Below are 27529 nucleotides of genomic sequence, written 5' to 3' on the forward strand. Positions count from 1 at the left end.
AGATTAACAGACATGCATGAAAATATATTTATTACATAATAAATCATGATGACCTTTTTTCAGTTTGTTTAATAAAAAGTTTGATATGATTACATTTTAAACACAAGTTGAACACAACATCTCATCCAGAACTGTATTATACACATATAGTCACACATGTAATCAATAAGCATTGATATTGTTCTTGGCACATTACCGTAAATATACAGTATATACTGTGTCAGACGACACACAACAGATAACTTTGAGTTACTTTATTCCCCCGTTTCCTGAATTATTCAATCAGGAAGAAAAAAACAAAAATTTAACTTCACAAGGATGGAAACCTTTATTTTGGCAGTGTCTCTAGGATCAGGAGCTGTAGTACGAGGTGGAGGGCTTCATGGCTGACGAGGAGAGGTGGAGCTGAAGAGATGAGCTGGGAGACTGCGGCGGTCCTGAGGAAGAAGAGAAGAGTTACCGTCAGCGCTGATGTCATAAAAACACTCAAAATAAAGTATCGTGCTGTTTCTTGGCATCGCAGTTAATCCTTGATGCTACGTGGTCACCTGTATGTACATCAATGTCAACACACCCAAGCTACAGTAACTCAAGCTAAACAAACATTGCAAACATGGAAATCAATAAATGAGCAACCCGTGACGTGCTCCGTCTTGATGTTCTCCTCAAACCCCTGGTGTCTCTGGTACGCCTCAAAATTGACTGAGGCGTCATCTTCTGAGAGGCTGTGAGGGAGCTGGCCGTCGACGGGACGACACACCTCAAAACGTATCCAACGGTAGCTAAACACAAGAGTGGGGAAAGGGTGTTTATTTACAAAGTGATCGGAAATGAGGTGAATCATGTCCTGTAAATGAGAAGCGTAATCCGACTTTTATCTTTGTTTTTGTTACTCAAAGGTCAAATATAGAAATGTGAACTGATATCTCCATCTCATATCATCTAATAGATGTCATGTGTATGCTGTGCCATGATAATGAGCATTCAGTGAGAGACGTGACCATACTTGCAGCACTTGCGTGCCCCGGGACAGCTCTGGATGAGGTTCTGGATGGTTGGGTGTGAGAAGCCGAAGAAGTCGGCTCCTGATGGCACGATGGGCGCCATGGACTTTGAACTAAGAGAAGGATGTGAAAGTGAAATCAACAAACACGATCTACCCACATGCAATCCAAGCCTCCTGGGTAAACTCTGATACCTGACAGATGCAATGGTTTTAAGGAGATTGGAATGGCACGTCAGGGCCGAGGAGGCCACAATGGCATTCTGAGGGTCCTCTTCAGGTACAATCTCAAACTGAAGGACAAAACAGGGTTTAAATTAATGTGTCGATAAAGTCAATTCAAATCCATTAACGTCCATTCATGTGTACCTGTGGACCTGTTCCCCCATCCTTGATCTGACAGGTGTAGAGACACTGCTGGTCGGGGTTTTTCATGCTGGCAAAGACTCGCGTGCTGCAGAAGCCCACCGGGTAGATGGCGCACTCATCATGAAACAACATCCTGTCTGTGATGATCTGAAACGCAGACAGAAATAAAATGCATATAGAAACATTTTCAAGATCAACATGTTTATTTAGCCGAGATCTAATGATAGTTTAAAGATACACTGTAGATGTCTTCTTATAGTGGGGACATCACATAATGCCGTGCTGGTGATGCTGACCTCCCCCAGGCTGTAGACTGTTAAACCTCCCAGCACGATGGGAAAGACGGGACGTCCCGACGAGTCCAGAGGGATGGGTTGCACCAGCCTACGAGAGCCGTCTGCCAACTTTCTTTTCCTAGACATCTTCTTTGTCACTAAGGAAACAGGGGAATAAGATTAAAATAAAATTTAAAAAAAAAATCTCCTCAGGGTGTATCTGCATTCATTCAGCACTTACACTCCTCCTTTCCATTTTCCCTGCCTCGCTCTTTCCTCTCCTTCTTTGGTTTTTTCAGAGGCCTGTCTTCCTCTGTTGACACCACTGATGCTAAGCTGTGGCCCCCAGACAGGCCTGGGGGCCCCGTAGAGGTGGAGGTTAATGCCACAGGCGGTGCGGGTGGATGAGAGCTGGAGCTTGTGGTGGGCAGCAGCTCCCCATCTGACAGAGACTGATACTGCAACAGGGACTTCAGTAAAAACCTGGTAATTCAAATTCAGATGAAAGTGAATGAATCATCGGATGTTAGGATGGAAGAAGAACCTGGACGCCACCAAAATACTGACACATGCTCACTCACCTCCGCTCCTCTTTTGCTCTCAGAAACTTCTCTTCTAAGTGAGCAACTTCGTCACAGAGAGCTGCATTCTCCTGTGGGAACAATCACTTTGTCAATTATAACATCAAGGAAACCAGCGTGCCTTGAGAAGAATTCACTGGCTTACTCACAAATATCATAGCACGCGCCATTTTGCGCAGTCTGAGGTATTTCAGTCGGTACTTTTCATTCTGGTTTTTTCGTTGCCCTCTCTTCATCTTTGGCTTATGCTCTGATGAACTGGATGGAGAGGGGAAAGCAGGCGCCAATGAACCTGACCCAGAACCAGAGCCGGAACTGGAGTTCTGCTGAGATGACCCAAGGAAAGACTGGGCCGTGAAGGCCTGCAAGGCCTGCTGCCGCTCCTCACCAGTCTGAGAGAGACAGAAATATGTTCATGTGTACCAGGAGAACCTGAGGCTGAAGCTTGTGTTGCCTTCAGGGTTATGGATGAGAATACAGACCAAATGGAACTTACACTTAAACAATGAATTTTACTGAAAACAGAATGTGCAAGAGAACTTGAAACCTACAGAAGCTGATATTGAGATTATTTTAACTCTGAGAAAGAGCAGTCTCTTTTTTGAGTCACCCATGCCTCAAAAATCCCACTAAAAGTGTATCTCAAGGGTAAAAATTGTCTGACGCTTTATGCCAGAACTTGTTTGGGATCTTGTGTGAATAGCGACGCCTCAACAGACAATCCGATTAAAGGCTGAAGCCGTATCTCAGTTCATATTCTGGTTTTGTGTAAAATCGTATTTGTGGCCCACAAAACTCACCAGCAGTGCAAAGACTCCGTTTCTGTTTTCAATCCTCTTGAATCTCCTGCTGCCTTTTTGTGTCTGAAATATAATGTGAGACTGAGGCCGATGCATGGGGCTGGAAAAGACAAATTTGACTACCAAAAAGCTGGGGGGGGGGGTCAACTGAGATTAACTCCACCATTATTAGTTACAGCAGGCCCTAGTCATCTTCATCTGAGCACAGATTACAGCATAGAAGTGTCTCGCTTTTCTCAAGAAATTGTGAAATAGTTAAAGAGCCAGGATGCAGAGAGATGGAAAATAAAATATAATTGAAACACAAATGGCTGCATGTACTGAATCAACATAAGTCACAGTAATGCTAAATGGAGGTGGAGGTTATACACCAAAAATAAACACCCTCCTTACCTCACGGTACATAACAGCCTCCAGACTTGATTTGGCACTAAGGAGGAAAGAAGAAGAGCATAATCTACATGAAGAAGCGGGAAAATGTGGCTTATACTGTACCAGGAATTAATAAAATAGGAATTTAATGTCTTTGTTCAGCTTAGCATAACACGCAAAATAATTACTTGGACTGAACCAGCCCCCGGTCGATGATTCTCTGTTTGATTTCCTTAATGTGCATGGGGCGTCCAGCTTCTTCCAACACAATCTTCATTAAAATGAAGGAGAAAAACATTTAGATATTTCTTCAGAATTGTAAGTATTTTCTAATAAAAATAAGAATAATAGACGAATAAATGGGCCGGTACCTGTGCTGCATCAAGCCATGTGAGGTTCGGCTTCTCTGCGATTTCACTGCATGATTTGAAATGTTTAGTGTCATCCAGTGTAACATCATTATTCATTTACACCGTAACTATAATTATTAGACGATCAAACCTAGAGCACATATCCATCCACATTGACATGAACAGTGTAGCTACAGCAGAAGGAAGTCTATTTAAAAAGCATTTGAAGGACAACAAAAGCACTTGGACCGCCTGAGAAACTTAAGACATTAACATTGTTGGCACTGATCTAACATCCCTTTGTTTTTGTATTAATCAGACTACAATCTAAATAGATGTGTTAAATTTTCAACAGAACGTAGTAACCCTTAGACAGACTCTACTGACTCTAACCTATGATAATATTTTCATCAACCTGTCCAGAGTTTCTGTGGTCCCAGATAAACTTGCAATGCTGTCCAGAGCAGGAAAGAGAGAGTAGTTCCCCTGTCCATCAGCCTCCATCTCTGACTCGAATGTGTTGAGTGACTCCATAGGAGACCTATCGAGAGAAACGTCAGCATTAACGGGACAATCCCCCTCCCTTCAGGAACGCCATACATTTAACTAGCGTAGCAACACAGAATGTCACAACCCGCAGATAGCTACATACCGTCTTGGCTAGCACACACTTGCTAATTTCTTGCTGCTGTTTAACTATTAGCATATAGTGTATTAAAAAAAACCATCACAAGTAACGTTTAGCTAACCTTTTCTAAGTAAACACACAAAATACCTCAACGACGCTGCAGTTAACCCACTCCTTGCAGTTCGTACCCCGGATTGTTTTTGTGTCCGTGCGTCAAGCGGAACCTTGTATAATATTGTTTACCTACGGACTGATTTAATGGGAGCGTTAGCGGTCTTACAGCAAACGTAATTATAGCTGCATGCAGATAAATATTTTTTTCAGATTATACACGTACCGATTTTCGTAAGCCAATATCGTAATAAAAAAATGAGCTGAATACGGACGTTATTCATGGACGCACTAGCCGGATATTCCGGTATTAGTTTCCGCTGTTTATCAAAATAAAATCCTCTAAAAAATCCCGAACAAAATTATGTCGCAATCATTAGAATAAATCAGGGACTAAAATTTACTCAAATCAAAAAATATTTATTTACATGATAAATATTTCCACGTAATAGCCTCCTATATTCCAAAAATATATTTATTCAATAATTATGACCTTACCATCCCCGCCCACCCTTTGTGTACACATAGCTTGTGTAAGAGAAATAAAATCAATTTAAATGACTAAGATTTCACCATGTTTCTAAACACATCAATAGTCCTGGAATGCTGTTGATTTATATGTTTAGCTGAAATACACTCATTCACTGTGTTTCTCTAGATTTTTTTGTTTTCCTCTGCACTTTTCAACCAGCATCACCTGCATTTGGTCCGAACATCAGTGTGGATGTTTAATGTGCAAAGACCAAAACAGCAAAGCCATCTTTCTAACTGAATGCATTCAAGATGGTAAAGGAATCTGCTGCAACTTTAACAAACCAATCCTTTTACACATTCTTCTTTTGTGCTGATCGCACTTGATCACTCATTTGCCTCACCCAGGATTTATGCAACCTAATTTATTCATTACACAGCTGTCTTTCTTTTCTAATTTTTTTTCTTATGTGGCTGAAGTTGATCAAACAAGTCCTGTGATTCTAATTCTTAAATTGCAGAAAAGACAGGAGCATTTCATGATAAAACAGTTCAAGCACAACTAATACCAACTTTCTGCGAGATGGATGTAGAGGGTAACTCATGCGTAACTGTTTTAACATTCTATTTTTCACCTTTTTGTGTGTTTAAAGGACAACCTTTAACATATCTTTATTTTTTAAATTTTTTTATTTTTTGTAATTTCCAAACAAAAAAAATACACAGAAACATTTTCAAAGCAGACCAAAAGAGTATTTACAGAATTGATTGAGTGATAACTTCTGACCTACTGAGACTACTGGTCTCTGTGAGAACTGATTTTTATTCATGCGATTTATGTTGGGATATGTTTTCTGGAGGTGGACTGTTTTCAGTAGCAGTCGAGCCAGCCGTAGTTGAGAAGCGTACGGATCACTCTCCTCAACGGCAGAAAGAACTCACTCTGTCGAGAGCCAGAGGAGAAATACAGATAACCTGTGGAAGAAAACACTCCAGATTATATATAAATCTACAGTTGTACTTTAGACAACTTTTAAGTTTTTACATATGGTAATTTACACATTTTTAAAAGTATTAAATGTGTTTTTTTAAATTGTACCCCATGTGATCTGGACAGAATGAGGTATCTCCCATTCTTAAACTAAGCTGTCTGGCTTTAGCTTCATGGAATAACACGAGAGCATTGATATTTTTTTCGTCATCTAATTCTTTTGATAAAAATAAAAATACTACTAAGCTCTCCATTTGCGCTAAATGAGTTGTTAATGTTTAATATTCCTCACCATAGTTCTCAAAGGCTGCATCTACTTTGGAGCCAATGCCAGGGAAATCCCAAGTAATCAGTCGGGGGTATCCACGATCCATCTGGTTTCTGATCTCATCATAGCTGCAAGAGAATATAGTCCAATGATTACCACAGTGTTCTGTGTTCATATCTGCTTGAGGCCAGGTATGTAAATGATAAAAAAACAAATGGTTGATCATGGCTAAGACGCACCTCCAGTACTGGTCATTCACAAATATGAGTGTTTTTCTAGTAGCTGACACGTAAACAGCCGCATCCACCTTACTGACTGAAGATGGGAGGCCAAGGCTGGTGAGAGGCTTTGGATAGCCTGGCATTATTGTCTTTGCATACGCTTTTATTCCCCAGTATTGACGACCTGTGAAGAAACATTTGGAAGTTGCAGTGTTCAAATTGAGTATGCAGTGCTACAAAATTTGAATTGACCTCGCAACTCCATGGACATTACCTTCAAAAAGATACACCACATCCTTGTGTCGGACTTCATACGCAGCATCGACATACTGGATTCGGGACCATTTATTACTAACTTTAATGAGACGGATTCCTTGGAACGATGAGCTCCTTCTCCAATAGTATCTAAAGAAGAATTTTAAATGAAATGTAAACTGGTGCATTTCATTATATCCGCCATAAACAGATGAGCATCATGTATTTAAAAAGTACCCATTTTTGAAGAAGTACAAATCTCCTCTGAGAGAGGTTGCAGCATCAAACACCAGATCGCGGCTGCACTGCTCATTCCCAGGGTTTGGCAGGGGGTCAGTGTTTGGATCCTCTGTGGGTTCATCTGGTTCTGGTTCGGGATTTGGGTCAGGTTTTGTTGTTGGCACTGGTGTGCGGCTGCCTGAAAAGTGGATTGAAATCAAAAGTGACCCAAATAATGTTTCTGCATCTGTATTGTCAGTCATTCATTCATGTTCAAGTCAGATTTGAAAGTTCACTTGGGGATTCATCAAGGTCATGAGGGATGTGGTGTTTTTGTTTACCATAAAGTGCTTGAACTCCACGCCTGTCATCGTCTGGGAGTTTGTATCCTCTTGTGTTGACATACTGATAAGTGGGGAACATTAGTGCTTGTTTGTCCCTGGAGTGATCCAGACCCAGAGCGTGGCCAAACTCATGTGCCGCCACCAGCAGCAGATTCACTCCTACAATGAAATGAAATCCAGTCAGACATTTTTTGAGTTGATACGTGATACATTTGTATTTGCAACTTTAGGAAATTACAGCATTCAAGAAAAGATCAAAGAATTAAAATATATAGTAGCTATATAATAAGGGGTTAATATAAAATGTTTGTTATTTATGTATACAGTAGTCTTGTTTTTGGAGATTCAATTTATTATTATTTTTAAATTCTAAATTGACAAAATAATCTGAAAACCTCTTTTAATCTTAATATTAATGTGATTAGCACGGATATTTATTGTTCAGATGTACATTCTGTAAGTGACTTTGGATTAAAGGGTCAGCTACATGAACGCATTGAAAAGAAAAAAGTAAATACAAACACATAACAAAGATTGAGCGACCGTAACATTGGTAATTAAAATAAAGTAGAAATAATAAATCAGAAAAGCCTGGAAAACCCCCCTGGTAACTGTATGTATTGATTCTTCCGATGTGTGCTGGACAGGGTTGTGTATATTTACCTCTTTGGGTGAGAGTCCATGTTTCATCATCATCAAAGTGTGTATCTCCTCCCTGATTACGTCCAGGAGAGTTTGCGTGGGCCAAAACTCCCCCTTTCCCATCAAAAGGGTAAAAGTCCCCGTGATCTGCAAAGTGATGCAGACGATAACTGAAATCCATAGTTTTAGAGTCAAACTAAACAAATAAATAACCTGACTGATTTAAATATGTTTGCTTAAAATGCTTTTAAAATCAGACACCACCATTACTGTCATCGTGTCCCTTGGGTGGGCTTTGGAGATCTGCTAGTCACCATCACACCAGACTTATTTTATACGCTACTTGAAGTTTAGGGTTGGTTAATAAACCTCTTGTTTCATCCAGACTCACGTCCGCCTTTGAAGAGGATCATGATGTCGGCTGTTCCAGTGTGGATCTGCTTGAAGTCCAGTGGGATGACATCACTGTAGAGCTGAAAGGCCTGCGCGATGGTTAAGTCCACCTGACTCCGGGTCAGATCCGGAGTGTACATAGTGATCCTGTTTATAGTAAGAAAACCAATGAAAACCAATTACATGATGATGTTAGCATGCTGCTAACAGTTACCTGTATGTAATGAGCCTTTTCTGCCACTTGGGTCTTCCTGCGAAGTGTCCGTATCGGCTGATATCCGACACGCCACACCTCGGTGCTTTCATCGCCTCAAGAGTCTCGTTGTTCAAGGTACCGGTCACCTTGTGTTGAGATTATGATGTCAAAGTTTGAAAAACATGAACATGATTTAGTTTGTCCCATAATTTCCAAGTGAATCATGTAGGCTAGGATAAGCATGGGAGAAAATTCCATTTGGTTTAATTACCTCCAATCCAAAAAAGGTCTGCATGGACTGTAGATCCAGGCTGAAGGAGTGCCGAATGATGCTCCGCAGAGATGTGTTTCTCGTTCCACTATCAGCGTAAAACTGGGACAGGTATCCCTGATATCAGGAGAGGACAGATCAATTCAGTATTTTATTCTGCACACGCTTGCTGTCAAGACAATCTGAATTTCAAGCGGCTGTAAATGCATTCACATTGTTGGTTCACATGTTCAAAATAATTCTCTGAACCTCACACTTCACTACCTCAGCCAGATCTGTATCCTCTGGTGAGACCGTGGGGGCGATGGTAGGAGCTGCATGACCCACAGCCAAACAACCCAGCAGCACAATCCAAAAATTATCCCAAGACATCTTGTTGAAACGTCTTCCCATCCACTGTCCAATCCTTTTGACAACCTGATGAGAACTGAATCAGAGCATGCAGTGTCCTCATGTGTGGCCAAATGTTTAAGGGGGAAGGGGAGTAAACAGCAACTCGTCTGATAACACAGGGAGTCAATGATTCGATAAATGTAAACTCACCAATTTAAGATGTGCTCTCCTTTTCTTTAACAAGACACTTTTACATTTTAAGATTGACCGTCTAATATATTGCTGTCATTTGTTGCATGTGTGTACAGTTGATGCATGTTTTTCAAGTATTACCCAGTTTAAAAAGCGGTACAAAAACATGGTTTTCAATAGGTACAGGATTGAAGAAGGACTTTAACAATCAGGTGTTTTCTGAAATGATTTACGTATTTGTTTATGTACACTACTTTTTTTTCAGTACTTACTTTTTTGTAAATATAAATGTTTAATTTATTCTTTTTCTGTTTTTGCAAATATTTATGTATAACTATATATGATTGATGATTACTGATTATTGATTAACTAGTTGAGAGGGGGTAGGTTTAAATAAGATTATGCTTCACCCTACTCCTTTTTGGACATGTGGGAGTCATTGGTTTGACTATTGTTATTGTTGTTTTGTTTACTTTCAATGGTCTTGTTTGTTTTTCTGTTCAGTCTATTTTGTTGTTTTACTTCATTGTACAAAATGTACAGAGTAAAAAAAACATTAATTCATTCATATTTTACATCATCTGAATAATAAAGAGCTAGTTTAGTTGAGTGTAATTTCCTTTATTTGAAGTGAAACATAGAGAAATGCAAAGAAAAAGTGCAAAGCCATCAAGATAAATATGAGGTTTTAGTGAAGAATGAATAAACGTCCAGTTCAGTGAGTAAACATGAGGCCACTGGGAGCAGTGGTCTCATGTTTACATGTTTACGACCCCCCGATTGAGACTGCAATTATCAAGTATCGCCGTTAGGGGGAGACAAGGTCAACTTAAACTGTTGAAGTTTCATTCCATCCGTTCCTGGAGCGACTCGGGTTCCAAATCACAGAAAAACCAGAACCTACATCCACATGTGACCGACAACCTGCCAGCTGTTATATCTGTTAGTCTAATGACAATATCAGGAAACTGTCTGCATAATGACGAAAAGTACGGCCCTGCATCAGAAGTGAAAAACAGTTTTAGTGAAAAACATCAGTTTTACTTTTATTATTTAATTTTAGTTTGTTTGCTTGAATGGATTTTGTTACGTTTTTTGGACACGTTGATTTTGGTGGTGATACACATCACTACAGCCACACAATTATGCACTACTCATGACCACCGCCTGTTCAAGCTCTTCTTCAGGGAGAAGTGAGATGCTCCTGCATGTGGAGGTGAGCCCCATTACAGTTTTGTTGTAATTTGTTGTAGAAAAAAAAGATTTTCCACAGAGAAATTACATATGACCACAAATTCTTTTAATAATACTGTGTGTAAATATTGATACAGGGTATGTGATATGTGGAATTCCTGCACAAAAATTATTTTAGTCAACTTTATATTATTGGAGTAAATAAAAAATGGTTCATAGTAAATTATACAAACCAGCAGCACATAAAGTAACTGATGCAAGTATGACTGAGATTCTGTTTACCATCACATTTTGTATTTAAGAATAAGAATCCTCTTAAATATATAATACTGTAATCTAACACTAACAGGCATCATTCTATTCTTCAAGTTGGTTTTTTTAATTTGATTTTTTTTTTTTTTAGTATTTATCATTTTCAATTTGAATTTATGTTAAGTAGAAGATTTTTACTTACAATGGGGGATTTTTTCAGCTGAGGTTTGTTTTATTTAATTTACTATTAATGACAATTTAATTGGACCACTGTTCTGGAGAGCAAGCATGACACAACAGATCTGACATGAACAAAACATTTTATTAAACTTAATGAAATACATCCTGTTTTTACACATTCATTTGTACAACACAGTAAACATTATTTTATTAAGATACTATAAATTACATAAAAAAGATGTAACATTTAAGAAGCAGAGTTGAACTAAAATGTGCATTTTAAGATCGGAAATCTTAAAAGTATTTTCTGCTTGACGTTTACTTATCCCAATTTACATTCTTCTAACATGCAGAAGGGCCACTGCGCCCCATAGGAACACCAGAACACAAGATTTCCACACATATATGTTCAAAAAGCCTTGAAATAATTATTATCAACATCCAAGCCAAGAATTTGCTGTAATAACTTTCGCCACCCGTTTTTGTCTGAAGTCGAACTGATAGGATTTTGTCCCGCTGAAGAGGAAGATGCTACCTGTGAACAGAACATCATCCATGAAGTGTTTGAGATGAAATGACAGAACTTTAATTGTGCGAGGAGACTTTCTGTTTGCTTCCAAGGGTGTAAACCCTCACTGCCTAATTGCTTGGCATCAGTAGGAAGAAGACACCACAACTTCCGTTCCAGGTCCACAGTCTCTTCCTGTCTTACCGTGTAGCTTGAAGGCAGCGTTGACGCTCCTGGGTATTCCTGGCCAGTCTTTCTGGATGGGTCTGGGGAAGCCGGGGTCCATCCTCCTCCTGCGCTCATCGTACCTGTGATGAAATGAAAATGTTGACATTTAGATGAAGCCGATTAAAAAAAATGCAGCCTTCATTTTCTTACCTGTAATAAGTTACCTGTAATAAACATCTCCTACGAAGAAGACAGTTTTCCCATGCTCACTAATGTGCACGGCGGCGTCCACCTGCCTGACTCTGGAGGGGAAGCCAAACTCGTAGATGGAACCAGCTTGACTTTTAGTCTTAAGCTTTTGAACCACCCAGTACTTATGACCTGGAAAAACACAGCCGTGTCTCAGCAGCAGCAGCGCGCCACAAACAATGCCAAAATCAATGAGCCTCTTGCGTGAACACTTAAGTTGCACAAGGGTGTAATTTGGGTGCAGCATTGTGTTGGCCTACATGAAATCCATCCCTGTCATGCTGACAACATCTAATTGATGCTCAGCAGACTGCCCATTACTCTACCGGTGAATATGAACGCTGCGCCTTTGGCGGGGATGTCATAGGCAGCGTCGATGTTAGAGGTGATGCCGGGTAAATAAATGCTGCTGGAGCTTTCTCTCAGTCGGTTCCAGTACGTCGCCTGTGTCGTCCTCAGCCACATGTGCCTGTGTTTTGACCAGATAAGCCGACTGAGCGGCAGCTCAAACAAACATCTCCTATTACAATCAGTTTAAAGCACCTTTACCCATTTTGAAAGAAAACAATCTCGCTTCCAACCAAAAGCGCTGCATCGAAAGAAAAGTTGGGGTCACACTTGTTGGAGTTTGGCTGTGTTTCCGCTTTCCTTGTAGGGTTTCCTGTGAAACAGAATGGCTTAAATACAACATTGCATTGCATAATTCTGATCATTCTATTTCTGTTTCACTTATATGTTCCTCACCGTACAGCGCTCGAATTCCAAGTACATCATCTTTGGAGAGGGAATACTGCGAACTGCTCTGCTGCCTGTATGTGGGGTACATGATTGCAGACGGGTCTCTGGAGTGGGACAAACCCAACGAGTGGCCGATCTCATGAGTGGCTACAGCGAACAGGCTGTAACCTAAGAGGGAAAAACACACAGTTGTTTGTTTCTGATTCTTAGCTTGTTCTAAATAACTCATGTTTTCTGACTGACCCTTCCTCCCCACCGTCCAGGTTTCATCCTCATCAAAGTGCACGTCTCCTCCTATACCATCTCCTGGATTAAAGGCATGAGCCAAAACACCCCGGGGTCCATCAAAGGGGAAATAGTCTCCATGCGCTGCAAAAGCAAAGACTCTTCATATTCCTCTTCTTTGGGATTTGACAGGATTTAGAACAAACCTTACTTTCTATGTTTGCATCTCTTTTTCAGTAACTTAACCAAATGAGGGATTCTTTTCTAGCGGTGTTGAGATTTACTTCTGCGGACGAAGGTGAAAACTACATCAGCTTTGTTATGGTTGACTCTGGTGAACCTCAGCGGTGCTGCATCACTCCACATCTTCAAGGCCGAATGAAGCGACTTCTCCACGTCTTCCCTCTTCAGATCCGGGGTGTATTTCGCAATCCTGTAACAAGAGATGGACAAAACGTGAAACTGACGACACACAACAATAAAAACATGTATTTGTAAGTCGACACAAAGCATCTCACGTGTACGTGAGGCTGGGGTTCTTCCATCTTGGCTTTCCAGGGTAGAAGCTGTAGTTTTCCACATCTGGAACACCACATCTGGGTTTCTTCATCATCTTCAGGGTCTCGGGATCCAGAAGTCCCGTCTCTCTCAGACCAAAGAAGTGTTGCATCTCTCTGATTTTGTCCTCCATGCCTGATATGGACCGGATCCTTCTTCTGGACGCTTTGCCTCCAGAGCTCAGGTTGTAAAACCTTCTGAGGTAGCCCTGTTGTTGAAGGGCAGTTTGTAATTCTTGTACATATCTGCTGATAACCCCATATACTTGTTTATCTCTAGGATATTGGAATCTCGCCTTGATATTTTAGTGAAGTGAGCACTTTTCATTAAAATAACACTCATTTAATTGTAGTCAACTTAAAGAAGGAAACAGATTTTATGAATCCTGGAAAAATCAAGATTTATACATGTTAACAGTAAAGAGGGAAGCAAGAGAGAAAAGAAGCTTGAGAAGAAGATGTTGCAGTAATAAATTAAATGAAAGAATTAACACTGGCATAACACTGTTCTTATTAGTTTATATACCTCATATCCTGTGACCAATGTGAGTAGTGTTAAAAGATTTCTTTTCAAATCAAATGCATTTGGAAAAGACCAACAGATGTTTGCACTATAAGAAAAAAATCACGTGCAGGCAATTTATAAAAGAACAAATCAATTGCACATAAACTCTTTATAAAATATTATTCATATCACACAAACCTCTGCCAGCTCTTCATCCTCGTGCGTCGGCCTCCGATCCTGATCGATCGGTCGAGTCCACGAGATTCCAGCCGTCATCATCAGAGAGCCCAAAACAGTTATCCACGGCCAGAACAGCTCCATGTTTAAAATGTACATTCCCAACAGGCTTCACATTTTTTATAGGGGAGTATTCCCTGGTGGTTGGGAAATCACATGGCCCGAAAGCGCACAATCCTGGAATTTACAGCTGCGTCTACCTGCCTCAATTTTCTGGAGCGTTTGCGGTTAAAAGCCTCCCAATGAAACATCTAGATACCATGTCTGGGCTTCCAGTCTGCAATGGTGAAATAAATGTGTGCAATGTGTTTGTAGAACTGAAACCAGAAGCCTGAAGTGTTGTTGTTGTTGTTGGAAACTGTGGATTCAAGTCAAAGCCTGCAGCCGTTAGCGAGGCAAACCTTATTTACACTGATCCACCATCATCTCAGGATGCCAGACTCCACCGCAGAAATATAGGATGGTTTTAATTCAGGCTGGGGTACAAATAAAACCCACAAATATTATGACGTTCAAGTAATTCTTTATTCTGACAAATTATGACAACTGATAACTGAAACGTCTTTCTGAAGGAAAGAAGCTGAGGGATTTCTCATCGGGTGGTTTCAGGGCATTTTTTTTAGGTAGTTTCCTTGTTGCGTATTTATTTATTTGCAGGATTTCAACACCCAAGCCAGGAATTAGCTTTCTCAACCCCGACAACATGTTTCTGGGCGTAGTCGTATTTGTAGACATGCAGTCCCACAAAGAAGTAGATGAAACCTGAGATGAGGAAAATGAGCAAACATTGTTACCGGTAAGTGTTTTATGCCGTTTAATGAACTTAAATACCTGCTATGTTTTCACTTTCACAGTTCAACTGACAGCAGATCACATGAAAGCGGGTAAAATGGTGCAGTTTAATTCACAGGTAAACCACGAGTCACTGCATCTTAATTGGCATTCCTGTGCTACGAACAACCACACAAGTTAGAAAAGCCACTAAATCTACACCCTGATCTGATTGTTGTTTACATTTGAATGAAATTTAACTAAACAACTTAACAAATGCTAACAGTAATTCCACCATCAGCTCACCGTCTCGATGAAGAGCTGCATTTATGGCGGCATCGATGCCGGGAAAGTCGTCGCTAATGTTTTTTGGATAACCCAAATCCATGACCCTTCGATTTTCATTGTAACTAGAAAAACAATTTTTTAAAAACTTGTTAGCCGTGATTCACAATCATCTTTTCCTCTTTCAAAGGTGAGACAAATCTTTGTGGTCATGTCATGAAACCTCTGTTATGCTGCAGCACTTTAAAAGGTAGCATTTAGCCTAAAGGCAGGTCATGATAAATACCAGGACAAGGAGGTGGTTTTCCTCTTTTAATTTGTTGGTATGATAATCTGTGTCTGCAATATCTGTTTTGTTTATTGGTTTTCATTTCATGTAAATTTCTGGTTTTGTTTTACTGTCATATTCTGGGTTCATTGCACCTGGTCTTGTTATCCGTGATTGTCTCGATTGGTGTTTAGCCAATCGGTGTCCAGAACTCCCCGTTGTTCACGCCCACGCCCATTCAATCATTTGTTTCACCTGAACCTAATTTAGCAAGCGACTTCCTGTTCTGGGTACTTAAGTGTCTTCACTGCAGTGTAGCCCCGTCACAGTGTTGATCAGTATTCGTTTGTGCAGAGAGCAAAGTAGATGAAATGAAAACCAGTAAATAAAAGACAAAACCAGTCGTGCATGAATAAGGCAAAGCAGATATGACAGATATGACAGAGATCATCACAGCTTGTAGTTTGATTTGGTTGCCAGGAAAGAAGCATTAAATATTTGTGTGGATCATGAATGAAGAATCAGACTCACAAGAGCACAAAATAGGTTGAACACTTATTCACATTTTCTCTAATTACAAAAAGAATTTTGGAACCAATTTCCACAAGACTTAGTTTATTTTAAGAAGTAAAAATTTGCACTAAAACTGGTAGAAAACATTTACCGTGGATCTAGACAAACACGAATTCTGAGTGTTTTCCAACAATTTCAAAAAATCAAAGTGACCAATTTTCATGAATGAACTTCAGTTTGAGTCATTAAGTGGCTGCAACATGACAGCAGTTGTGGGTTTGTTGTGTTACCTCCAGTAAACATCATGCATAAAGAAGAGGGTGCGTCCTGTTTCCACAACATGCACCGCCGCATCAACATCCTGCACCCCAGCTGGAAACCCAAAGTGGCACAGGGCGCGGTGCCTTCCCCTCTTGAGAGAGCCTCTAACGGTCCAGAACATGGATTCTGTCCACATAGGGTGAAAAAAGGAGAGAAGCTTTCTATCGTTCGTTAGATGACAGGCAAAATAATTTAATGGTCGATTGACAGAGGTTACTGTGAATGAGGTACGCTCTGGATCTATGAGGAACCCAGAAGGCAGCATCGATGCTGGTTTTTATTTTGGGCATGAAGTTGACGATGGGACCTTCTTGGAAACCTTCCTGATTTTTATGTTTAATCCAGAGATGTCTGGTAGGAAATAAACATATTACAATTTAATTAATTTAAAACAGTCCTCTCATTTATTGCAAAATACAAATTCTAATCAAGATCTTTTGATCTAACCAATACTATTTAGACATCTTTAAAATAAATGTTAAGATCACAAGAAGATAGGAGATCCAGTGACTTGACTTCTAATATTGAGCTTTTTCTGAAATGGAATAAAACCTCTCATGAATGAAAGCTGTGAACAGAAGGATAATAGTTTTACGATTTTTATATTATCTTCACATATTTATTCCCCCATTGCACATACCTTTTTATATTGTACATATCTGTTTATTGTGTATTTAGTGTGTATTTAGTTCTTTGTACCAGCATTGCTTTATGTTCCTTCAATTGCCCCTTGGGGACAAAAAAAATGTTTTTAATTGAATTGAATTAAAAAAGGAAGAAAAAAAAATCACTGACATACTTTTTTCTGAAAAACAAGGTGGCGTCCCCAAGAATGGACACAGCGTCAAATGTCAGGTCTGGTTGGCATTTATCTCTCATGGGCTGAGGGAACAGCGATCTTGACACCCAGGGGTTAAACCGAGAGCTCCAGCCACGCCTCAGAAAATAATCTGGATGACTTCTTACTGGACCTGACACACACCGTTTAAACACACCCCAGCATTAAGAACTCATTCTTGAATCCACTACCATGTCATGTGGGAAGTGGAGTTCAGTTTAGTTTAGCACACAACGTATTCTGGAGTTTAACAGCAAAACAGTGTTGAACGATGAACCCAAACAGCTTCAGGTCGAATCACAAAGTATGTACCACTTCATGCATAATACTTTCACATAAATGACAGAAATTTACTGTAAAGTGCGTTGATGTTTGCTACGTCTTCCCTGGATAAAAGGTAGGCTCGATGGGAGGACTTGTAGGTTGGATACATCAGTGACTCTGGGTTTCTTGAGTGCTTCAAGCCCAGAGCATGACCGAATTCATGTGCAGCTACAACAAATAGATTAAAACCTGCAACAAAACAAAGAAAAAGTGCCCAGGTGATACCAACATTTGTAGATTTCTTTAGGATCAGTGTGGAGAATTCAGTTCAGCACCTGTTTCTCCTGCGGTCCAGCGCTCGTCGTCATCAAAATGCGTATCCCCGCCGATGCCCGACCCCGGCCCGAAGGCGTGTGCCAGTGTTCCTCTGGGTCCGTCGAATGGGTAAAAGTCTCCATGTTCTTTATGATACAATCCAGAACAAACACGACCCATAAACCACATTGAAAACCAATTTATTGCAAAATAAAATTCTAGGCCTCTTTAACAGCCTGTGTAATGACTCCGCCTGAGTTTGCACTTAAATCACCACCGAAGCTCCACACGGGATTGGATTTTCTCACATATAGTCCATTTCCCATTATCTTCCATCCGTCTTCTGCATGAAGCAGAAAGACAAACTCACCGTTGGTCACAAACTCCACCATGATGTCAGCGTTGCGGGTGGGTGACCTGACAAACGTTAGACTGCTGGCTCCGGCCCAAACTCTGAACGCTGACTCAACCAGCAAATCCACAGTGCGGCGAGGCAAATCTCTGGTGTACCTGCCGATGCTGCAAAACCAGTGAGTGCATGTCAGGATGTTAGTTTGCACGAAGATCAAGACAGAGCATACCACAAATCTGATATGTATGGATTAATGATAGCATGAGGAATGGAGGCATGATCACCATTCATATTAGAAACGCAGCATAAACATGTAATCAATGGCTGCACAGCCTGCTTAGCATTAAATGTCACATTTAAACAACAACCCCACAGCTGGCTTTCTGTGCTTCAACCTAATTATACATTGGCTCCACATCTAACCCAGATATGCCTCAAGCAGTCCTGGATAAGAAGACAGCGTGATATAAATTCAAGCATATAGGGAATTTAGCACTTTAACAAACCCTCAATTACTTTGGGAGTCCCTGAAAAACCCCTGAGCTATAAGATTTGTAAAAGTTGTTATTCCCAATTTCTGCTGAAGCTTTCATTGCCTGCAGCCTTGTATGCGTCCCTCATTGCCTGGGTTGGCTTTTTAAGGACAACTCTAACGTAACACAGAAGTTTAGTCAAGGTCAGATATCTCCTTATTGCTCAGACTATAATTCTAGACCTCTTTAAAGTAAATAAGGTATAGGTGATCATTACATACCATTAAGTCCACATAGATACCTGTACGTGATGACGTTCTTGTTCCATCGTGTCCTCTGGATGTGGCTGTATTCTTCCACATCTGGGACGCCACAGCGAGGGCTCTTCATCACCTCCAGGGTGTCGGAGTCCAGCTCACCTGTCGCACGCAGCCCAAAGAACATCTGCATGTCCTTCAAGTTGTAGGTGAAGGGAGGCGAGCTCCGCTTCAAACGCACCGCTGGCTCTTTGTGCAGGTTGTAGTAGCGCTGCAGGTAGTCCTACGAGCAGATTCCAGATCTGCATTAAATGGGTTTTGTGAAATATACGAGGTAAATGATCCCACCAGAGTTTGGCAACCAATTCTTATTAAAGAAAAACAAGCACACGTTTAAAAATGGGGGAGAAACTGAAATGCTGAAAGAACCTAAACAAGAACATAACATCCAGAGGGACTCTGAGTGCAGGAGGATTAGTCACCTTTAGTCCCCTAATAAATGAAACAATCATGGACAATCCCATGAAGAGGGAGAATAAATCTGATCTATGCAGCAGCTCTCAATGAAAACCTTTCTCAAAAGTCACGGTCCAGCCTCAAACATTTGTAATGCAGTTCATGCAATTACCGACTTACAGCAGCCAGCTTCAAGTCCACCTGTGGTTCTGTGGAAGGAGGGCTCTGAGCAGACGCTGGAAAACACAAACCGGTCAAGAGGGAGACCACGACCCAGCAGGAGAGCAGCATGACACGCGTCTGACAGATTAACACTACATGGATGGTAGTGGCCCAGTTGGAGCTCGTGGAAATGGACACGCTGCTTAATGAGGAAGCTTTTTAAATGGTCGTCGTGACTCACGCCACAGGTAAGGTCAAGGGAAGCCTCAGGCGGCACTGTGGAGTCAGGGAGGGGTTTGAAGGGACATTGAAGGGACAATTTTAATGGCATTTTCTCCACATCGACTTGAAAAGGGTATATTAGTCAAATGAAATGCAAATTCAGAGGGGGAATACATTCAGTTATGATTTATATATTATTTCTACTACTATGAGTAAGTTGAGTAGATCCATGCTGATATTCCTGTCAGGTGTGATTTTGACCAAACGGTTTCCACTGCAGCTGTAGAGGAATGCCGTCGGCTGGTGACAGCGCAGCACCACGCTTTCTGCAAGCCCTCCCCAAAATAACCCCATCAAAGTTCAATCTTTTCTCATTTTAGCAGCACGCACTTTTAATGAGTGTGTTTGCCGAAAGGGAAACTTAATTGCATGAGTGGTATTCAAGGCCTCAAGAAAGTCGGTCAGCCAGGTCGCTTTTGGGGAGGGTGGTGTGGCTACAATTACAGGACCAATGGCATTCTTCTGCAAGGATTTTCAGGAGGACTCTGTGTTATTTTGTTAAATTAATATTTTTATGGGTTTACAGTCTGACTACAGACAAATTAATGAAATTTTATGAAGAGGTGACGACAGAATTTAGTTTGGAGCTACAACACTTTTCCGCCTAAACTCCTGATGATATAGAAATAGAAGCTAAGGCAGAACAAAAAGCTAAAAAAGACAATCAAAACAATAATGAATTGCAGGTTTAGCTCAAGTATTTAATGTATGTACCGATGTTTCAGAGTCAGGAGAACCTGGCAGGAATGTTCATTCGGACCTATGATTTATCAAAAATAAAAGCAGCTGAAAATTCTTAAATTCATTAATTGTATTTCTCTTCCACTCAGCTGGTCAAGGCGGATGACCGCCCACCAGAGTCTGGGTCCTGACCAGAGTTTCTTCCTCAATGAGGGAGTTTTTCCCCTGCTGTTGTCGCTTATGCTTGCTCTTGAGGGTTCTGTTGGCTTTATCTGACTGTTTAAGCGCTTTGAAATGTCTGTTGACGTGATTAAGCGCTTCATAAATAAAAGTTGATTGATTGACTCATTGATTGATCGATCCATTTAGTGTAGTGTAAAGTGGCACCATTAGGACCAAAAAACACCTCCTCTAAAGCAAGATGTAGGTTTAATTTGACTTTAGCGCCCTCTAGTGCCAGTAGACCCGTTATCACAGGGACGAACAAAACTGTACAGACAAGATCATATTACAATTATTTTTAGGTACATGAAATAATAAAATATTCCCCTAAAAATAATAAAACGAGAAAAAAACAGTTGCAATGTATATAAATCAGTTAATAAAGATGCAAACTGTTGCAATGACATAAAGATGTGATATTCAACAGGACAAATTTTAAAATCAAGGTATGCAAATTCAATTTGTATGTTTATATGGGTTTATCCTTGCACAATTTGTAGATATTTATTTTTCCTCAGATAAGAGCAGCTCTTATTGAATAAAAACAAACCCCAAGCAAACAGGTTGATAATGTGACCTTCATCATCCACCTACCCATCTTCTATCCAGGTAACCTACACACATTTTTTCATCATCTGAAAAAATATCTGTGTAGTAAAGACAAACTTCAGTGTGGCAGGCAGTGTGTTGTCCCAATAATCTGGGACAGACACCGTTATGAAGAGGTCAAGTCTGTTTGAATAAAGTCAGCGGGGACAGGGCAGACTTGTTTCCATGTGTGTGTGTGTGTGTGTGTTTGTTTGTTTGTCAGCGACATTTTAAAATATCAGCAAAAATCCCCCTGACTGCTGACTTCCCCTGGTGTGAGTCAGGAGCGCTCTGTCAGCCACCGTCTAAAGAATGATGCTATTCCAAAAATATGTGTCTCCACAGGATGCTGGAGCTGACAGGCATAATGTTTGTTACTCATGATGAAGCAGATGAAACCTCTCTTTTGCATTTCTGCATTAATTCTAAATATTCTATAAGATGTATAAAAGTTCCTGAGTGAATGGGATTTATTGAGTCCCTCAGATCTCTTTCCCACCAGCTGTTTGTTTGTATTTCTTACTATGAGTGTTGAGATTTGTTTTTCTCATTTTTACCAACCCTGAATGCGACACTTGACACGTAATCTTTCAAACTTGTCTCTGCATTCGCTCTAAACATTGTCATTACAAGACATTTCTCCAAAATTGTGCTGATAATGACTGAGATTGCGGAGGTCAAATAATCATTTGACGTCTCCAGTTTGCCGGCAATTTAAGATGGACCGAATTCTTTGAATTCTTAACTCAAAAATATTTTTGTTTTGGCACTGAAATTTAATTATGTGAATAATATAAATTAAATAATCGCTCACAATTTCATGAGATTTACTATTCCCATGATACATTTACTTTTTACTACTATAGAGAAGAAATTCCAGGAGTCAGTAATTACATGCATCTGATGTCTGACGCAGACACACAGGAGCGGACATGTCTTTACCCGCCTTGACTCCAGAGACCTAAAGGCACCTGTAAACTTTTTACCTGTTTTGACCTCTTGTTTTGTTTTGCTTTGTGTCTCAAGTACCATTTTAGTTTCTATTGCATGTTCCTGGATTATTTCTCTCATTCTGTAAAGCTTTATTCAGTCCCACGAGAGCTTTAGCTGAATGCTTCTCATGTTCACCAGCTAATTTGTGCTCACCTTCTCACGTTACCATGTTAGCATGCTAAAGTTTGCCCTCAACACCAAGAACAGCTGAAGCTCGTGGGAGTGTCCTGTGATTTTCAGTTGGTGAATTTTGTTCAAATTTGCCAAGAAAAAGCTGTGTGCCGCGGATGTAACACCGATATCTATTTGTGGAGATATTTCCTTGGATGAGTGAAGGCATGTCAAAAAAGTTTCATCCTATAGGTTGTCGGAAAATCGGGCAAAGAATGGACAACTAGGCAAAATCCAGGAAGCAAGCAAAATCCAAACCTGAAGAGTAGGATAAATCTATGACAATCTGGTAACAAACTGAGGTCTGAGCAGAGCTAAGATTAAGAGCAGGATTAAGCATTCAGGATACAGATGACAAGCAGGAAAACTGGAGATGGAACCACGACAGTAGGGCCTGTGAATACACCTTATGGTTGCCAGGTTGCTTCTTTGGCCCACAGTGCATCACAAAGAGATTATTCAGCATTTGAAATATTATTCTGCCAGTTCTGAGCCACCACAGCTTGTTTGCTGTGATCAAATCTCCTGCTGTGTGTGATCCAGCTGACTATGAGTCACATGGGGGGAACATGTGTGTCTGGAGCTGGTTTTAGTTGTCACGTAATAAAACGCACGCAGAAGGTCTGTTTGCAATGAATAAATTCAAACTCTTCTCATGGTATAAAAAGTTAAGATTGATGGACGGATGGATGGATGTTCAGACTTTCAACATAAGAAAAAAATACACATGCATCATTTCAGCTGCAAATGTTTTTTCAGGCACGATCCACATGTTCAGGCAATTCTGGAAGTGCTTCATCAAACATTTTAGGTGGGTTCAAAGGCCCAGACATCAGCCACAGTCACTGTACAAGCACATTCTTAACAGGCAGAGGAGGAAGTGGCTAGGTGCTTTTACGTGAATCACTCCGACCCTTTGAAAAAAACAGTAGACACACTATAAATACCCCTCAGAGATCCTCGACTCCAATGACGGGTTTGGACAACAAGCAAAAAACCATGATCGCTCTGTTGCTGCTAACGCTGGTCGCTCATTCCTTTTCTCTGCCTCTGCCATCCAGGGACAAAGAAGACTGGCTTCTAGCAGAGGTGAGGTCTCATTATTACCAATGAAAACAGACCGAGAAATATTTTATTCATATAATCATCTTTTTATACAAAAAACAAAACAAAACAGAAGTTCCTTCGTCGGTTCTATGGACTTCCAGCCGGCCTCCAGGGGAGACAGAAGACGTCCGGTGCTTTTCAGACCAAAATCAAGGAGATGCAGAAGTTCTTCAAACTCAAGGTGACCAGATCTGCAAAGCTTTCACAGTGAATATGGAGCTATTTTATTTTTGGCTTGTCTTGTTGACATCCAGCACAAATAATGCATCTTTATTTAATGAACACATACTGCAAACCTCAAGCAAAATAGACCAAAAACTTTTTCTTTTTTTTAAAATAGTAAACTTTAATTGTAATTGTTCTATTTTAGTTGTTTTGTATCTATAAAAGGATCTAGTCTAAGAAGACAACAAATTATGCATCTATTTATCAAGAACTGTTTGGAAAGAAAGAAAATATGAAAATGGAAAGACTAATAAATATAAATATGAGGTTAGAATTTCAGTTTAAATGTAAAAATGTGGGCGTGGCATCATATTTGCTATCCACTTCCTCCACCACCAGGTGACGGGTAACCTGGACGACAACACTCTGGAGCTGATGAAGCAGGCCAGATGTGGCGTCCCAGACATCGGGGAGTACAACCACTTCCCTCGACACCTCAAATGGCAAAAGAACAACGTCACGTTCAGGTAAACACGTCATCAATGATACGGTGGAGCTGTTGTTTCACCTGCATCATTTATTCACTCCTTCCCTGCCGTTTCAGGATATTGAATTACACACCCGATCTGAGGAGGCCTGACGTGGACAGAGCCGTCCGTAGTGCTCTGAACGTTTGGTCCGACGTCACCCCTCTGACCTTTAAGAAGCTGCACAACGGCGTCGCTGACATCATGATCAGCTTTGGATCGAGAGGTACAGAATCCTCTGACAAACACAAGATCATGTGATGTTTGATTTTTCTTCAGTGAAGCTACGTTCTAATGAAATTATCTTTATCCTGCAGAACACGGTGACTACAACCCTTTCGATGGGCCTAACGGGCTGCTGGCTCACGCCTACCCGCCCGGCGAAGGCATCGGAGGAGACACTCACTTTGACGAAGACGAGCACTGGACCAAGGATTCATCAGGTGAAGCGTCTGAACTGTGTGCTGATGATTAACGCTCACCTGGACACTATCCTGACGTGCATCATCTCTCTGCAGCTTACAACCTGTTCATCGTGGCGGCCCATGAGTTAGGCCACGCCCTGGGGATGTCTCATTCCACCGACGCCGGCGCCCTGATGTACCCCGTCTACTCGTACGCTACGGGTTACCCTCTGGCTGAAGATGACATAGAAGGCATTCAAGCTCTCTATGGTGGGAAAATAAATGACCCTTTCTTATTGGACGGCTTTCTAGAAATATTTACACCATTGATGAGAATTTTTTCTTGACAGGCCCGAACCCAAACTCCAAGAAAGTGAAGCCCAAGCCTGACGCTCCAAACAAATGTGACCCCATGCTGAGTTTTGATGCTGTTACAGAGCTCAGAGGGGAAACCATCATCTTCAAGGACAGGTTAGAGCTTTTGAAGCCAACGTGATGTATGTCAGGGTTCGGCATTGCTGCTGTAGGACTGCTCACCATATCCGGGCTTCCTTCCAGATTCTACTGGCGTCTCCATCCCCAGATGGCCGAGCCCGAGCAGACGCTGATCAAGTCGACGTGGCCCTCCATCCCCAACAAGGTGGACGCAGCGTACGAGAACCCAGAGAAGGACATAGTCCTCATATTCAGCGGTGGGTTGAGTGTTTGAATTTATTCACCGTTTTCTTTGATACCAGATAAAAACTCGTCTGCGTCTCACAGGGATCCGGATGTGGGCTTTGAATGGATACAACCTTGTGGATGGTTATCCAAAATACATCCACAAGCTGGGACTCCCTAAGAAGATAAGGAAAGTAGATGCCGCTGTCTACATCAGAGACACCAGGAAGACTCTGCTCTTCACTGATGAAGACTACTGGAGGTATGAGATGAGAGCTACATGTCTCAGCCTCTTTATCAGTGATCTTTCATCTCATCCTTGTTATTTTTTCGTAGCTACGATGAAACAACAGGTGCCATGGACAGCGGCTACCCACGATCCATAGAGGAAGACTTCCCTGGGATGGATGACGAAGTCGACGCTGTGGCTTATCACTACGGTATGATACAACTTCAGATATCATAAATTCATTGCAGGACCCCCCCCCCCCCTCCTTTAACTCTCATCCTACTGCAATTTCTTTCAGGATACTTGTATTTCTTCCACGAACACATACAATACGAGTATAGTTACACCTCCAGGAAGGTCCTCCGCATCCTCAGGACCAACTCTATCCTCAACTGCTGATGAAGATGATATTGTGCATGATGACGGCTAAATTCATATTTATTTATACCACTGCTGGACACCTGATGTCACTTTTCAGACAAATTTGGCTGAGAAACTTCCCAGAAACTGCCATTTATTTAATGTTTCTCTATTTAATTCTTGCAGAATAAACCCCAGACAATGAAAAATGCTAATGCTATAATGTCCGAGTAATGAAACCATTTGTTACTCTTGGTTCTTGGAAAGAGGCTTAAGCTGCTAACTGTGTTATTAAAGACAAGACGTTAAAGTTGCATTAAGGGACTGGGTGTTGGAAAAAACAATGTTATCCTAAGACTACAATTACACAATAAGTGTTTGAGAGGTCCACATATTGAAGTCAGCACTGACATGTTTTTGAGATGTGGCATGTGTGAAATGTTCTCTATTTTTAAACATGTTTTTCAAATTATTCATTTAATAAAATCTAAGTGAAATTAAATGAATGTGGTCTTAATTCGTCTGTGCTCTTTTAACACAAACCTCATCAACAAAGAATGTTTTATAACTGTTTTAGTCTGTTCTTCGGTACAAACAGGTGATAGAGAATCACTGAGTTTGTTATTAAGACAGAGAAAGTGTCTCTTTAAAGGAAACTGGGTAATGATGAGGTGTGGTTATCACTCCAAAATTAACTTAATATTGACACGAAATGTTTTATCCTCCTTTTCCTGGATGGAGCAATTAGCGGTAGGGCTGCCCCCGTCTATTTCCTCCTCCTCCTCACATGTAGGAATGTGAAGAGAGACAGGCTGTGCTCTGTGTTGACCTGTCATCAAGATAATTCTGACCATTTCTGACCTGGGGGGGGGGGCAGATAAGGTTACATAACATGGACCAGTGAGCTCTGTGAAGGAGTCCACGTCTTTGTTGTGACAGCAGCAATCTTTAATGATTGCTGTTTAAGCCACAAATTAAAGTGTTTATTGCAAAAGATTGATTCAAATAAAGATAATTATATATTTCATTGATGGTTAAAATGTGGGATTTGTGTTGAGCTTCAGGCACGATTACGATCATCCTGTCTTCAAGAAGATGAATAAATGAACGAACAAATGAATGAATGAATGAATGAATGAATGAATGAATGAATGAATGAATGAATGAATGAATGAAACTACCTTCATTAGAGTCAGGATTGTGTCAGTGTGAATTCAGCATTTTGAGTATGGCTCTTGTCCATTTATCTCTCCACTTGTTCCATTAGGGGGCGCTGTCGTCAAGCGTTTCCATGAAGGTTCTGCTACTTGTTCAGAGAGAATGTTAATGAAAACTAACACACATGAAATGCAACATGCCAGCAACAAGATTCCACATGTATATTAAGACTAATCACATTAACTAAGGGTATTTAGAGGGAATGTTTTAATTATTTCAGTCTAAACCCAGTTATTTGAGTTATTGAGGTGTTTTAGGAAACTGAAAACTTAGTATGGCCCAGTTTTAAAAGGTCAATCAAGGTCAGCAAAGAATCTCAAGTAAATTTTAAGATGAGGTGCAGTTTGAATGCAGCAGCCTTGTCCTCAGGCCTGATCACACGGATATAATTACAGAGCAGAGGAGCAGCCGCCTCATTCATTTGTTTTGAGGAATTATGACGCGGAAGCTGCACCACCGGTTCACGAATCATCACAGACACTGGCTGGCAAAGTTCTCCGTTTAGAGATGCACAGATTATTTTATCTGGAAGCACCTTGACTTTTCAAA

At 40.8% G+C, this 27529-nt stretch overlaps 3 protein-coding genes across 3 annotated transcripts; 1 reads left to right on the forward strand and 2 right to left on the reverse strand.

The window, feature by feature from the left end:
• Positions 1-135: 135 nt before the first annotated feature.
• Positions 136-14197, reverse strand: tbrg1 (transforming growth factor beta regulator 1). The gene is made up of 37 exons (XM_068316520.1): positions 14060-14197; positions 13318-13565; positions 13084-13232; positions 12818-12943; positions 12581-12742; positions 12386-12497; positions 12163-12305; positions 11812-11968; positions 11624-11727; positions 11379-11446; positions 9025-9192; positions 8761-8877; positions 8508-8635; positions 8292-8440; positions 7922-8047; positions 7256-7417; positions 6933-7113; positions 6715-6845; positions 6459-6624; positions 6244-6347; positions 5840-5935; positions 4988-5001; positions 4526-4602; positions 4166-4291; positions 3772-3817; positions 3589-3671; positions 3422-3458; positions 3029-3091; positions 2378-2620; positions 2229-2299; positions 1889-2130; positions 1669-1805; positions 1373-1519; positions 1199-1296; positions 1007-1117; positions 637-782; positions 136-437 (listed from the first exon to the last, which is right to left on the reverse strand). The coding sequence occupies exons 1-37, from the start codon at positions 14195-14197 to the stop codon at positions 352-354; spliced, it is 4662 nt and encodes a 1553-aa protein (XP_068172621.1). The 3' UTR covers positions 136-351.
• Positions 14198-14759: 562 nt separating this feature from the next.
• On the reverse strand, positions 14760-19502 carry LOC137596518 (matrix metalloproteinase-20-like). The gene is made up of 10 exons (XM_068317132.1): positions 19392-19502; positions 18800-19038; positions 18044-18192; positions 17694-17819; positions 17449-17607; positions 17056-17227; positions 16474-16607; positions 16226-16382; positions 15176-15279; positions 14760-14860 (listed from the first exon to the last, which is right to left on the reverse strand). Exons 1-10 carry the CDS (start codon positions 19500-19502, stop codon positions 14760-14762), a joined length of 1452 nt encoding a protein of 483 aa, XP_068173233.1.
• Positions 19503-23299: 3797 nt separating this feature from the next.
• mmp13b (matrix metallopeptidase 13b) lies at positions 23300-26161 on the forward strand. The gene is made up of 11 exons (XM_068317603.1): positions 23300-23399; positions 23488-23598; positions 23982-24109; positions 24187-24335; positions 24427-24552; positions 24628-24783; positions 24864-24984; positions 25072-25205; positions 25276-25435; positions 25510-25613; positions 25701-26161. The coding sequence occupies exons 1-11, from the start codon at positions 23310-23312 to the stop codon at positions 25799-25801; spliced, it is 1380 nt and encodes a 459-aa protein (XP_068173704.1). The 5' UTR covers positions 23300-23309; the 3' UTR covers positions 25802-26161.
• The last annotated feature ends 1368 nt before the right edge of the window (positions 26162-27529 follow it).

This window comes from Antennarius striatus, chromosome 6 (genome assembly GCF_040054535.1).
Source record: "Antennarius striatus isolate MH-2024 chromosome 6, ASM4005453v1, whole genome shotgun sequence".
In the NCBI taxonomy this organism is placed as follows: Eukaryota; Metazoa; Chordata; class Actinopteri; order Lophiiformes; family Antennariidae; genus Antennarius; species Antennarius striatus.

Bases quoted from the DNA above. Each gene is read 5' to 3' on its own strand.
- tbrg1 (XM_068316520.1), bottom strand. From the start codon at position 14,197: ATGTACATTTTAAACATGGAGCTGTTCTGGCCGTGGATAACTGTTTTG. The intron at 12,306-12,385 runs GTAAAGGTGCTT...GTCAAAACACAG, and splicing joins ATTGTTTTCTTTCAAAATGG to GCACATGTGGCTGAGGACGA. The intron at 5,936-6,243 runs GTGAGGAATATT...TTTCTTCCACAG, and splicing joins TGCAGCCTTTGAGAACTATG to GTTATCTGTATTTCTCCTCT.
- LOC137596518 (XM_068317132.1), bottom strand. From the start codon at position 19,502: ATGCTGCTCTCCTGCTGGGTCGTGGTCTCCCTCTTGACCGGTTTGTGT. The intron at 17,228-17,448 runs GTAAATTTCTGT...GGTGTGTGTCAG, and splicing joins AAACATCAACGCACTTTACA to GTCCAGTAAGAAGTCATCCA. The intron at 16,383-16,473 runs GTAACCTCTGTC...CTATGTGGACAG, and splicing joins CAGAGCGTACCTCATTCACA to AATCCATGTTCTGGACCGTT.
- mmp13b (XM_068317603.1), top strand. From the start codon at position 23,310: ATGATCGCTCTGTTGCTGCTAACGCTGGTCGCTCATTCCTTTTCTCTG. The intron at 24,110-24,186 runs GTAAACACGTCA...CTGCCGTTTCAG, and splicing joins AAGAACAACGTCACGTTCAG to GATATTGAATTACACACCCG. The intron at 24,553-24,627 runs GTGAAGCGTCTG...ATCTCTCTGCAG, and splicing joins CTGGACCAAGGATTCATCAG to CTTACAACCTGTTCATCGTG.